At 45.2% G+C, this 14,508-nt stretch overlaps 1 protein-coding gene across 4 annotated transcripts in view; it reads left to right on the top strand.

Moving 5' to 3' along the window:
* Nucleotides 1-14,508, top strand: part of frem1b (Fras1 related extracellular matrix 1b) — a 69,081-nt gene that overhangs the window by 32,387 nt on the left and 22,186 nt on the right. For all 4 annotated transcript variants that reach the window (XM_088078162.1, XM_088078159.1, XM_088078161.1 and 1 more), the window contains 7 exons: nucleotides 1,714-1,902; nucleotides 2,111-2,307; nucleotides 3,156-3,381; nucleotides 4,037-4,181; nucleotides 6,794-6,935; nucleotides 8,774-8,984; nucleotides 11,477-11,741. In XM_088078162.1, coding sequence (XP_087934288.1) covers nucleotides 1,714-1,902; nucleotides 2,111-2,307; nucleotides 3,156-3,381; nucleotides 4,037-4,181; nucleotides 6,794-6,935; nucleotides 8,774-8,984; nucleotides 11,477-11,741 — 1,375 coding nt within the window. The remainder of the gene's footprint in view (nucleotides 1-1,713; nucleotides 1,903-2,110; nucleotides 2,308-3,155; nucleotides 3,382-4,036; nucleotides 4,182-6,793; nucleotides 6,936-8,773; nucleotides 8,985-11,476; nucleotides 11,742-14,508) is intronic.

Genomic DNA, 14,508 nt, shown 5'->3' with positions numbered 1-14,508 from the left:
GAAGTGTGCGTTTAGCTGCGGCCGAAGTCTCATTGTTTGCACATTGCATTGTGGGTGATTTTGTCTGTGTGTGTGTGTGTGTGTGTGTGTGTGTGTGTGTGTGTGTGTGTGTGTGTGTGTGTGTGTGTGTGTGTGTGTCTGCCGGGCTAACGAGGTTGGCACCGACATGTTTTAAGTGAAATCTGCCTTTTGTCTGCTGGTTTTACACACACACACACACACACACACAAATACAGACACAGCTGGGTGAGATTATCACTCTGCTGTGTGTGTGTGTGTGTGTGTGTGTGTGTGTGTGTTCCCTAAGAGACGGTGGACAATGTGGGTCTTTTCAAAACAAAAGCAGAGAGAAGCGCATCCCTCGGTCACAATAGCCGCCGTGTACTCGCCGTCTCGCTCGCCGGATTACCGCGGCGCTACCAGCGGCAGGATAACTCTAATCCTGCCAGCATATCTCGCCATTCATTGAGCAGCGGCGCTGCCACACAGCGCAGGGCGTGTTGAGGGGTGGGGGGGGGTGTGTATGTGGTCTAATTAATTAGCAGCGAATAAAGACGCAGAGTAAGAGCATTAGTGCCGCGAAACACGAAGAATCCGGCTTTACGTTGTTTTTCTTCTTTTAGTTTATCAGCCAGATCCAGGACTGTCCATCGTTAATGCTCACACACACTCACACAATGTAAACACACACACACACACACACACACACACACACATGATCGTTACGGACACATGCAGTCCGGCAGTATGGATCCAGGTCCAGAGGTGACTGAGTTTGTTAATTAACACGAGTGTAAACGAGGATGGAGAGTGACGGATTTATTAGCAGCTAACAAGACGGAACATTTCACAAAACAATTAAAACAATAAAACATTTAAAGAAACACAACATTAGAAAAATATTTCACAAAACAGAACTTTAAAAAAAACATCACAACATTTAGAAAAAACAACATTTCAAAAACCAAACATTATAGCAAACATTATATTTCAGAAAACAGCAACTTTTCACAAAATACAGCATTTCGCAAAACACAAAAACATACTGGAAACAATTTTCTGCAAACAACAATTTTAATTAAACACATTTTAAAAATACTACGCCATTTCAAAAAACAAAAAAACTGCAACATTAAAAAACATTTAAAAAACAGTATTTCAAAAATACATTTAAAAAACAAAATACATTTTCAAAACACAAATACAAAATAACACAACACCATCAGCAGAAACAAACAGTTAAAAAATCACATTTCAATAACACATTTTAAATTAAATTTATTTAAAATTAGAAAAATTAGAATATTAAAATAGATACATTTCAAAAAACAAAAAAAATGCAACATTCAAACAAACACAACAGTTCAGAAAATACATTTTAAAAAGAAAGCATTAAAAAAACAGTAAAAAAATATCACAAAACAGCATTTCCTTCTCAGGGCTTCCGTAGTCGTAACATACAAAAACAAAATAGAAGAAAATCAGAGAGTGGAAGTTTTACCTCAGTGACAGTGGAAAGAAACCACAGCACTCCTGAAGAAACAGAAGAAAGGATTTTGATTTGTAAGCGTGAACCAATAAACAGACGGCGGCGCCATAACGAGCGCTGAGAGACGACCTCTGTCCCTCCGCTCTGCTGTCAGGTCACGTGTGGGACAAACGTCATTTAAAAGTGTGTCATGTGACTGCTGTTGTCTTGTTGTCTTCGGGCAGGTGGGTCCATGCTGGTGGTGGACGAGGGCTCCTCTGCCTGTCTCTGTGGGGGGGTCCTGGGGGCCTCGGACCCTGACAGCCCCCCCAACCAGCTGACCTTCCACCTGGAGACTCCTCCTCTGCACGGCTTCCTGGAGAACACGCTGCCGACGCCGGGCTCCGAGAAGAGCAACGCCGGGGTCCGAGTGGGTCAGTGTGTGTGTGTGTGTGTGTGCGTGTGCGTGCGTGCAAGTGTGTGTGCGTGTGCGCGTGTGTGCGTGTGCGTGTGTGTGTGTGTGCGCGAGTGTGTGAGTGTGTGTGAGTGTGTGTGTGTGTGTGTGTGTGTGTGTGCATGTGTGTGCGTGTGCGTGTGTGTGGCGAACAGTCGACCTGACCCTGCTGAATCTCGTTGTCTCAGAATCCTTCAGTCTCATCCACCTGACCGCCGGTTTCATCAACTACGTCCAATCAGAGAGCAGAGGGGTGGAGCCGACGGTGGACCAGCTGTCTGTCAGCGTGAGTGACGGGCTGCACCGCTCCGCCCCCGTCCCCTTCTACATCATCATCAATCCGACCAATGACGAGGCGCCCTCACTGCTGCTCGCCAACTTCACCGTAAGTCCAGCTTTTACCCGACGAGCGGGAAAAATATGAAGCTTAAGAGCAGCGATACTCGGCTAACGGCCAACAGGTCACATCTGGCCCCTGATAGGGCCCCTGATAGGGCCCCTGGTGGCCCCCCAACAATGTTCTAATTGAGCTTTAAAAAAAGTGGTTGACACTAAATTTGTCCTTTTAGTCTCCATAAGGTGTCAGAGACATAAAACAGCATCAAAAAAGAGCCAGAGGAGGATCCCCCACACCCCCACCAGAGGACACAGCTGAGACACTGATGTCCTAAAATACTAGAAATGTCCTAAAATCCTAAAAATGTCCGGATATTCTAGGATCTTCTTAAAATCCTAGAAACATCCTTAAATTCGAAAAAAAATGTCTCAAAATATGAAAAATGTCCTGAAATTCTAGAAACATCCTAAAGTCCTACAAACATCCCAGGTCTTAAAAATATCCTTAAGTCCCAGAAATGTACTAAAATTCTAGAAACATCTTTAAATGTCAAAATGTCCTAAAATCAGAAGAATTTCCTAAAATCCTAGAAATGTAGTAAATTCTGAAAATGTCCTGAAATTCTAGAAATCTCCAAAAATACTAGAAATATCCCGAAATCCTAAATATATCCTTAAATCCTAGAAACATCCTTAAATGTCAAAGATATCCTAAAATCCTAAAAATGTCCTAAAACTGCAGAAACATTCTTAACTGTCAAAAACGTCCTCATATCCGAAAAACAACCTGAACTCCCAGAAACGTCCATAAATCCTGAAGCGTGTTTGGGGCCGCTGCGCGTGGCCCCTGGCCTCCTGTCACTGCTGAGGAGTAACTCGTGTTCTCGCCTCCTGCAGGTGAAGGAGGGCGGGATGAGGGAGCTGACGCCGTCCGTGCTGAACGCTTTCGACCTGGACGCTCCGCCGGACGTCCTGACCTTCACGGTGGTGCAGCCGCCGGCTCACGGCAGCCTGATCAACGGCATCTACGGCGCCGAGACGAGCCGCTACAAAGAGATGGGAGCCGAGCTCCTGCAGAGGAGCCTCCCCATCACCTCCTTCACCCTGCAGGAGCTCCGACAGGGTGAGAGACGCCGGCGGGCCGCCACGTCCCGAAAAAATGACGCAATCCACTGTACTCTGCAAAGAAGTCATTAACCCTTTAAAACCTGGTCATGATTTCTTGAAAGACGTGAAAGAAGGAAATGAGAAACTCTACGAGAAACAAGCCCAAAATTTGCAAGAAAATGACCTGAAATTATCCAAAAAAAGAAAAGTAACAAAAACAGAAAATGACCTTTAAATAAAAAATACTCAAATAAAACAAAACATAATAACCATCAATAATATGTAATTTTCTCTCTTTTAAATATAGAATTTAATTATCATAAATATACTTTTCTTGATATTTTTCCCTTCTTGTCCTTAATTATAATTTTCTGTTTTTCCAGCTAAGTTTTGGGTCTTTTTTTTTAATTTTAAAGTCTGAATTCTGATATCTCCTCCTCTTCCACCTCTTCATCCTCTTCCTCCTCCTCCTCCTCCACCTCTTCTTCCTCCTCCTTCTCCTCCTCCACCTCTTCTTCCTCCTCCTTCTCCTCCTCCACCTCTTCCCCTCTTCCTCCTCCTCCACCTCTTCTTCCTCCTCCTTCTCCTCCTCCACCTCTTCCCCTCTTCCTCCTCCTCCACCTCTTCTTCCTCCTCCTCCTCCTCCTCTTCCTCCTCCTCCTCCTCTGCAGGCATGAAGATCGTGTACATGCATGATGACACAGAAACCCTGAAGGACGCCGTGTCTCTGCGGCTGACAGATGGCGTCCACACAGTCCAGGGGACAGCTCAGGTCACCGTGCTGCCGGTCAACGACGAGGCGCCACGACTGCTCAAGTACACACACACACACACACACACACACACACACACACACACACACACACACACACACAGCTGTGGTCGAGTATGAGGATTTAATATGACATTACAGGAAGTGTGTGAGGTTTCAGGTCGAAATGTTTCCAACAAACATGCACAAGTTTTTTCTTCCTACATAAACGTGTGACGTTGATTTTTAAGCCTCGGCGCCGCCAATAGCCGAGGACGAGGGCGAGAAAGGGGACGGGGACGGGGACGGGGACGGAGGCATCACGATTACGGGTTGTCTGTCTAATCAGACGTACGGCTGTTCTTGTGAATACGATATCTCACCGTGACCTTGCCTTCACCTGGCGGCACAATGGCTCAGTGATCAGCGCTGTTGCCCCCCCAGCATGAAGGTCCTGGGTTCGAGACCCGGTGTCTGAGGTGCTCCAGACAATAGAAATAAAGAACAAAATAAAAAAGAAAGAAGAAAACAATACGATAATTCATACCGAGGACGAAACGTAATCTGAGCTGCATAAAGTGCATGATGCTTAATCTTAACATTATGTTACTCAGGAAGTTCATCGGGTCCCATTATTTTTCTTTATTCCTCCTTTTAAATTGAATAATATTTGAGCTGCATCAGAAGTCATTGTCCAGAGAACGTATACAGTTTGACTCCATAAACTGAGACACACATCTGCTCTAACGTGAGCGTGATGACTTCTGATGTTACTTCTTCTGTGATCTCGTCGCTGGATATTAATATGAACAACCTCTGTAAGTTTTTGGGTAATAATCTAAAAACCTGTAATTGTTGTGCATTTGACAAAAAAAAGACCTAAAACTGGACATGTAATGATGGACACAAGTCGAAAAATAAGGTTTCAAAGTGAAAGAGACACTTTGATGCGATGGAGGGAAAGTTTGTGTGAGAGCAGCTTTTTCCGGCGGGATCCTGGAGGTCTGGGTGGTGATGTCGTTGGGTGGTGGTGGTGGTTTTTCGGGGGGGTGAACATCAGAAAGCGTCTGGCTGCTTCCTCACTCGGAAGTAAAATCCACGCAGGAGAGGAAGCTGCCACGTCCATCCTGCAGGAACACAAAAACAAGGAGGCCGGCATCTGCCAAGTCTCGCCGTTACTTCTGCCCCGCTGCTCTCTACAGCACCAGCTCGGCCTGTGCCAGCGCACCCACGCACACCAACCGGCGGTCTGGGGACAGCACACATGTGGACGGGGGGGGGGGCAGGGCAGCATCGGGAACCCACTGAAGGATGCAAATTCTCAATCACTCGTTCAAATGAAAATGTTATGGGTGGGGGGGTGGAGGGGGGGTGGGGTCACAGATTTGCTCTGTAAACACTCAGTCAAGCAGAGCGACCCGCCACATGTGCACACGCCCCCGTCCCGTGTCCACCCCCTGACCTCGTCTCCTCCTGCTGAGCTTCTCTGCACACACTCCTGATGATCGAACACAAGACCACTGATACTCAACTTACGGCCAGCGGGCCAAACCTGGCCCCTCATAGGGTTCCCAGTGGCCCCCCCAACCATTTCCTAATTCCCGGTTAATAAAAAAAGATTGACAATGTGAATAGTTTTTGTCCTTTTAGTCTCCATAAGGTGTCAGAGTGCAGATCCCCCACAGCCCCCACAGAGGTCCTAGATAAGACACTAATGTCCTAATATGCTAAAATCTAATAGATGTCCAAAATTCTTAATTCTTAATTCTTAAAATCCTAAAAGTGTCCTAAATTCCTTGAAACGTTGTAAAATCAAAGAAACATACTGAAATCTGAGGAAGGTTGTAAATTCCAAGAAATGTCCTGTAATCAGAGAAACATACTAAAATCTAAGAAATTGCATAAAATCTAAGAAGTGTCCTAAAATCTTAGAAATGTCCTAAATCAAGGAAATGTCCCAAAATCCTAAAATTATCCAGAAATCCTAGAAATGTCCCACAATACTGGAAATCTCCTTAAATCCTAGAAACATCTTAAAATCATATAAACATTGTAAAATTATAGTAATGTCCTAAAATCGTATAAACGTCCTGAAATCCTAGAAACATCCTAAATCTTGGAAGGATCCTAAATTCCTTGAAATGTCATGAAATCCTTGAAATATCCTAAAACCCTAGAAATGTCCTTACATTCTGAAAACACGCTAAAAATAAATGTCCTAAATTTATAGAAATGTCCTTAAATCAGAGCAACATGCTAAAATCGATAGTAACATCCAAGAAATGTCCTAAAATCTCAGGAATGTCTTAAAATCCTAGAAATGTCCTACATCTTGGAAGGGTCCTAAAATCTGAGAAATGTCCTGAAATCGTGGAAATGTGTGAACATTCTAGAAACGTCCACAAATCCTAGAAACCTACGAAATCCTACGAATGTCGTCAAATCCTTGATATGTCCTTAAATTTCAAAAACTTGCTAAAATCCTCTCAATGTCCTAAAAATCCTTGACATATTTTGGGGGCTGCTGGGACTGGGACCTTGTATCCGTCTCATTTTCGCGAATGTAATATTTAAAAACAAATTTTGTGACACATTCAGCTGAAACTAACCTCAGCTCTAAAAGCTCACAGCGAACATGTCTCATGATCGTCGTTTTCTTCTTCGTTGGTGTCTCCAGGAACGCTGGGTTGGAGGTGGACTCTGGGGAGCGCAGGGTGATCTCCAGCGTGACTCTGGAGGCCGAGGACCTGGACACGCCCCCGAACCAGGTGTACTACTTCCTGAACGCCGCGCCGCGCTTCGGAAAACTGCAGCTCAGGGTGAGGAAACTACTGTGTGTGTGTGTGTGTGTGTGTGTCTGTGTCTGTGTGTGTGTGTGTGTGTGTGTGTGTGTCTGTGTGTCTGTGTGTGTGTGTGTCTGTGTGTGTGTGTGTGTGTGTGTGTGTGTGTGTGTGTGTGTGTGTGTGTGTCTGTGTGTGTGTGTGTGTGTGTGTGTGTGTGTCTGTGTGTGTGTGTGTCTGTGTGTGTGTGTGTGTCTGTGTGTGTGTGTGTCTGTGTGTGTGTGTGTGTGTGTCTGTGTGTGTGTGTGTGTGTGTGTGTGTGTGTGTGTGTGTGTGTGTGTGTGTGTGTGTGTGTGTGTGTGTGTCTGTGTGTGTTTATGTGTCTGTGTGTGTGTGTCTGTGTGTCTGTATGTGTCTGTGTGTGTGTGTCTGTGTGTGTGTGTGTCTGTGTGTCTGTGTGTGTGTGTGTGTGTGTGTGTGTGTGTGTGTGTGTGTGTGTGTGTGTGTGTGTGTGTGTGTCTGTGTGTGTGTGTGTGTGTCTGTGTCTGTGTGTGTGTGTGTGTGTGTGTGTGTGTCTGTATGTGTGTGTGTGTGTGTGTCTGTGTGTGTGTGTGTGTGTGTCTGTGTGTGTGTGTGTGTGTGTGTGTGTGTGTGTGTGTGTGTGTGTGTGTGTGTGTGTGTGTGTGTGTGTGTGTGTGTGTGTGTGTGTGTGTGTGTGTGTGTGTGTCTGTGTGTGTGTGTGTGTGTGTGTGTGTGTGTGTGTGTGTGTGTGTGTGTGTGTGTGTGTGTGTGTGTGTGTGTATGTGTGTGTGTCTTTCATATATTGTATATTCATTTCAAACATCTAAATGCGTGGATGTTTGGGTTTATGTAATGAGAACATATCACAATTTCTTAAACTTAAATAACTGATGGAAATTCTTGAACTTTTTCCACAATATTCAGAAACGAAGGAAACGAAAACAGAATAACAAGTCAAATTTATTAACTGTTCTTTATTTTTAAGTCTTTATTTTTTCATTTTCCATGGTGTCATTACACTGCGGCTCCACGCTCAGAGTTTAGGTTAGGGCGCGCTCACCATCACCACGCAGGGGTTAATATCAGAGCGGCCCTTATACGAGATACAGGAGGTCAACTAGAGCGCCACACGCTGGAGGGGCCACTGGTCGTGCAAAAAAAAAAAAACAAAAACTGTTGTTTTTTTGTTTTTTAGTTTGCCAGTCAGAATTGAATAATTGAATAAGTTAGTATAATATATATATATATAGTTACAAAGTTACTATATTAATCTATGTAGTTAATATATATATGAGTCTTTGTAGTTACTATATGAATTCATATTTGATTTTCTTTGTTATTTATGATTTAATATCATTTCGACAGCTCGGGGATGTTCAAGCAGCCGCCTGTTTATGCACTTTTAGCTCTGCTGTCAGTGAGAATCTGTTTCTGTGATGAGAGAAAAAAAATATATTATTTCTGTTTTTATCTTTCAAAATCAGATTCATTGAAAAAATAATCAACCGATTAATCGATTATCAAAATAATCGTTAGTTGCAGCCCTAATATATATGTGTGTACTGTATATACAGTAAATATATGTAAATATAAAGTTGCTAATGTTTTGAACATCCGTCGCCGTGCTTCTCGGCATGTTATCACCAGAGGAGAAGTCGCAGATATTCGCTCAGTGGAAACGCTTTCGTCTTTTAACCACATTTCCAAAACAGCTCGTTTTGCAGCAGTCTGTGATGGAAACCCGTCTGTTCACTGGTTTGAATCCTGTAGCCTCGAGCCGGGTGCTCACGCCTCGTCCTCACGGGGAAGCGTGACGTCGGGGGGCGGGTAGTGTTGTGATATTTGTGTCTCTGCAGACGGAGTCGGGTTGGTCCGAGCTGTCGGCCGGTCTGAACTTCACTCAGGACGACGTGGAGATGAACCGTCTGTGGTACGCGCACACCGTCAGCAACAGCAGCAGCGCCGCCGGGTTCAAGGGTCACGACAGCTTCCGCTTCACCCTCAGCGACCTGGACAACGAGACTCCCGCACAGAGCTTCTTCATCTCCGTCCACGCCGTGCTCAAAGGTCAGAGGTCACCTCAGTGGAGGAGCTTTATTTTGTCCATGTTTTTTTGAGTTTCAGAGTTTCGTCTTTTCCCTGCTAAAGGTGCATTCAGTGTTTTTATACTTTGAAGCGGACGCGGGCGACGAGTCCGTTCAGTGCTCCAAAAATAAAACTACCATCAACAATCAACAGAGAAGTTTGTAGCGTCCACAGAGGCGTCGTGATTTTGGGTTTTTCTGGACATACGGACATACGTATGTCCGTACGTGAAGCCTCAAATTCAGCACAAACGTTTACTAAGACTCAAGGAAGAACTGATGATATTGTGGTGATCAAAGGTCAAAGGTCACTGTGACCCGAACTGTCTCACTTGTGAACGTGATTCCTACGACACCACAGGGGAATGTTTTCAGATTTGGCACAAATTTCCCAGATCCCACGTGGGGAGTTACGGGAGTGAATGGAGTTATTACTTCTTCTTCTCCTGTACTGATAAAATGCGCTCGATTCTGTAATTACTGCGGGAACTCCTCAGTTTCGCCGCTCAGGCTGATCCGGCTGATCCGGCTGATCCGGCACCCAGACTGTAGCCGGTGGGAGCTGACGGATGAGGGAGCAGCTGAGCAACGCACATGCAAGCGGTGGAAATCCAGAGTCGCACAGCTCGGCCCTCTGTGGCCCCTCTGTGGGCCCCCTCTGTGGGCCACTTCTGTGCGGCCCTCTGTGGCCCCTCTGTGGGCCCCCTCTGTGGGCCCCCTCTGTGGCCCCTCTGTGGGCTGGTCATGGTTCATGTATTATTGAGACCCTCACGGTTCCACCTTTGCCAGTCGGGTGAACACGGCAGTGTGTCGGGGCGTCGGCCCCTCTGGCTCTGGGCCCCGTGATCCTGGAGGAGCGGAGGTGAGAAACGACCAGCCTCCTCAGCCGGTGAATAATTAACGGAGGCGAGGTGGAGCAGCTGTGGAGGGGCGTTGGCTCGTCTCCTCTGGGTGCTCCACCACCTCCTCCTCCTCCTCCTCCTCCTCCTCCTCCACCTCCTCCTCCTCCTCCTCCTCCTCCTCCTCTTCCTCCTCCTCCTCAGCGCTCCAAAAACACAGACACTTTTTTATTGTGTTTTCTTGCCAAGAAGTGAAATCATTCGTCTTTAAAAAGAAAATAAATAAATTAAAAGAAAAATAAATTTCACTTTAACTCCTGCCAGCTGATGGAGACTTTAATCCCGAGTCGCTTACATTAAAAAAAAAAAACCTTTTATTTTTAGTTTCAGCATTTCAGTTGGGAATTTTAAAATCTTTATTTATTGAAGGCTCCCGAACGCTTTTCTACAGGGACGCTCACGCAGTTTCACTGGACGTAGACGAGACAGCGTTACTGTGGCGGCACCTCACCTGTCATGCATGTAAAGGATTTCACTTTTTAAAGTTTTTTTGCAAAGAAAATTGTTCCAGTAAATGCGGCGTAGTGAGATTTTGAGAGTAAAGTCATCACATGCTGTAAAAGTTTTAACAGGCAGCAGGACGTCTTTTCTCCTCTCTGCTTTCATCAAGTTTGGACACAAACAAAAGGGAAGCTGCAAAAAATCCTTTTTACTCTCCTGAACTGTCTTTCTTATACACATCGTACTGTTTCTGAGTGGCTTGCTGGTATATACGTTTAAAAAAAGCTTTCTTATAAATTAGCAAAATATTTTAAAACAATCACCAAAATGTTTTCTTTAAAATGGACAATTAAATAAAAACACCAAAATGTTTCTTTAAACAATCAACAGATATGTTTAATTTAAATTACCAGAAGGTTTTCCTTAAATAGTTCCCCAAAAAACTGCCAAATAGTTTCTTCAAAAATCACACAAGACAAAAAAAAACAGCAAAATGTTAAATTGACAAAATGTTGGTTTTTTTTAAATCACCAAGGATTTTTAAGGGGAAAAAAATGCCCAAAAAGTTTTCCTAAAAAATAACACAAAGTTTTCAACTAACAACAAAAAAACCCCAAAATGAATTATTCCAAATATGCCAAAAAATGACTTTAAACAATCGCTATAATGTTGTTGTTTCTTTGTAAATCACAAGCAAAATGCTTTTCCTTAAAAAAGTGTTTTTCCATAAACAATTGCCAACAATTTGTAAAGAAAAATAAAATAGCCAAAATGTTGTAGGAAAAAAAAGCCTTCCGTGTTTTCTTTTGAAGTTGGCGGTAAAATAGATTCAAAATAAATCCATTACAATCGTAAGTGTCCCCCCAGTGCCGAAAAAACCATTTGTAAGTTTAGTAATTAATTAATTTTACCGTGTCCCTCTGTGTTTGACCGTGTCCCTCTGTGTTTGACCATGTCCCTCTGTGTTTGACCGTGTCCCTCTGTGTTTGACCGTGTCCCTCTGTGTTTGACCGTGTCCCTCTGTGTTTTGACCGTGTCCCTCTGTGTTTGACCGTGTCCCTCTGTGTTTGACCGTGTCCCTCTCTGTTTGACCGTGTCCCTCTGTGTTTGACCGTGTCCCTCTGCCCTCCTCCAGGTGACTTGGTGCTGCTGACCAAAGCAGTCCACCTGACGGAAGGGCAGCGGGTCGTCCTCAACACCGACGTCCTGCTGGCGTCTGATTCGACCGGTCGTCCAGAGGAGCTGGTCTACACGGTGTCCTCCCCGCCGCGGCACGGCCTCGTCCACGCCGTCCAGCAGCCGGGCGTCCCTCTGTTCACCTTCACACAGCTGGACGTCGCTGCACATCGAGTGTGTTACACCCACGACAACAGCCGCCACGCCGAGACCGACTCCTTCAGGTCAGAACACGCGCTCACTTTACGGCCGGGGACTCGACCTGCTCAGGGGCCACAAATGACAGGCCAGGGGCCAATCACAGCAGACCCATACATGTGTCTATGATTTTAGGACATTCTTCTGATTTTAGGACATTTTTGACATTTAACGATGTTTCTCGGATTTTAGGACATTTCCAAGATTTCAGGACATTTTTAAGATTTAGGATGTTTTTAGGACTTAAGGACGTTTCTAGGCTTTTAGGACATTTTTGACATTTTAAGATGTTTCCAGGATTGTAGGACATTTCTAGGACTTTAGGATGTTTCTGTTATTATAGGACATTTCTTAGATTTTAGGACATTTATAGGATTTTAGGACATGTTTAGGCTCTTAGGAAGTGTCTAAGTTTTTGAACATTTCGCGGATGCTAGAACGTTCCTTTAATGTAGGGATATTTCTCTGATTTTAGGACGTTTCTAGGATTTAAGGATTTTTTTATAGGATTTATGATGTTTCACTTTTTTTAGGAAATTTCTCAGATTTTAGATATTTCAAGGATTTTAACACGTTTTCCAGAATTTACAACATTTCTAGGATTTTAGGACTTTAGTGTCTCAGCTGTGTCCTCTGTGGGAGATCCTCCTCTGGCTCTTTTTTGCTCAACAAGCTCTATTTTGATGCTGTTTTATGTCTCTGACACCTTATGGACACTAAAAGTACAAAAACAAGTCCATCACTTTACTTTTATAGTCAATTAGAAAATGGTTGGGGGGCCACCTGTGACTCTGACAGGGGCCAGATTTGGCCCTCGTTTGATATCACTGCTGTACATAATAGTCTGCGGCTGCTGATATGAAACTTTCAAGAATGATTAGTCCTGTGAAAATAATATTCATATAGAGAAAATAAGACAGACAAAAGTGTGATTCCTGTTTTCTGGTTGTGTGATCTGCTGTGACTGTGACTTCGGCCCTCTCGGTTCACTGAAGCTGCGTTTCATGAAATTCTGCACACATCTGGAGAATAAATGGCGAATGATCTGCCTACATATTGTGAGAAGAAGACATTTCTGTCAAAAAAAAACTATCACACACAACATTTGGCCGACGAAAGAAAAACTGGGCAGCGAGACGAGAGGGCGTCAGGAGACGAGAAGCTTCTCTGCTGCAGAATGTTTATCTGCTTTTCCAGCCAATTTGGCAGCAGCGGGGTTTTTGAAGAGGGGGAGGACGAGGACGGGAGGAGGGGGAGGACGAGGGGAGGAGGGGGAGGACGAGGGAGGACGAGGGGAGGAGGGGGAGGACGAGGGGAGGAGGGGAGGACGAGGAGGGGGAGGACGAGGGGAGGAGGGGAGGAGGGGGAGGACGAGGGAGGACGAGGGAGGAGGGAGGACGAGGGGGGAGGACGAGGGAGGAGGAGGAGGGGGGAGGACGAGGGAGGACGAGGGGGGAGTAGGGGAGGACGAGGGAGGACGAGGGGAGGAGGGAGGACGAGGAGGGGGAGGACGAGGGGAGGAGGGGGGAGGAGGGAGGACGAGGGGGGGGGGGTGACCTGGACTGTGTGCAGACCCCGAGTTTGTCACCCAGACCTCTGCTGCGCCGACCGGCTGGATTTCTGGCTCTGAGAGAGACGGACAGATCAGAGCCAAGACTCAGAGACGGACTGAAGGACAGAGAGACAGAGAGAGGGAGACGGGTGGACAGAGAAAGAGAGGACAGACTGACTTTTTCTTTTTCTTTTCAGAGACAAGTTCTCAGAGAGAAAGACAGAGAGGGAGACAAACAAACAGAATGTCAGAGAGACAGATGGACAGACAGAGAGACGGACTGCCAGAGAGACAAGTGAAGTCCACCTCTCTCTGACAGCTGTCCATCGTCTCATTTGTCCATTTTCTTTTCTGCTTCCTGTCTTTTCTGCATCAAGAGACTCTGCAGGTCAGGGAATTCCTGAAAAGTTCCTGAAATCAGAACAGCTGTTTTCCAGGCCTGGAAATGTTTTGGAATTAGCAGAAAGTTATACGTATATACACGTACACATTATTTTGCTTATTGTTTGAAAAAAGTTAATAAAAATCCCCAAAACATGTCCGACATTACGGCAAAGATGTTATATTTAAAATGTAACGCTGCGGTGCGGGATGAATAATCGGATCATCAGGTTTTCTGTCCCGTAAAGAGAGACGTGTCCTCATTGGGTTTTTTCCACGTGCAGCTGGTTTGTGGCAGATTGTGATTTTATGAGAATAAAGTTGTAGGTTTACTAGGAAAGAGACGGTAATTTAATGAGAATAAACTGGAAATATTACCTGTGTGTGTGTGTGTGTGTGTGTGTGTGTGTGTGTGTGTTTACAACATGTGTGTGTTTGTATGAGGACTGAACACGTTATGCAAACTCAGGTGTGGCCGTGTCCGAGGAACACACACCTGTGCATCATTTGTGTGTGTGTGTGTGTGTGTGTGTTGCTGTGACAGCAGATGATGAATGGGCATTACTTGAAGAATAACAACAGCGTTGGCACGGCGATGGTGGCCAGAGCAACGGCCACAGACGGCCGTCCCTGGGCAAATATGGCCGACATCAGAGCCAGATGTTACAGCAGGACCTGCCTCAGAGTGTGTGTGTGTGTGTGTGTGTGTGTGTGTGTGTGTGTGTGTGTGTGTGTGTGTGTGTGTGTGTGTGTGTGTGTGTGTGCACTCGCGCATATATATAACAGGGAACATACTCATCGTTACACAGTCACCAACAGGGAACAACAAAACTAACAGGGACATTTTTAAGTCCCCACTT

Source organism: Plectropomus leopardus, chromosome 5, assembly GCF_026936395.1.
Source record: "Plectropomus leopardus strain MGB_pleo_1.0 chromosome 5, ASM2693639v1, whole genome shotgun sequence".
NCBI lineage: Eukaryota > Metazoa > Chordata > Actinopteri > Perciformes > Serranidae > Plectropomus > Plectropomus leopardus.
Note: the sequence above shows the minus strand (reverse complement) of the source record. Positions and strands in the feature narration are given on the sequence as shown.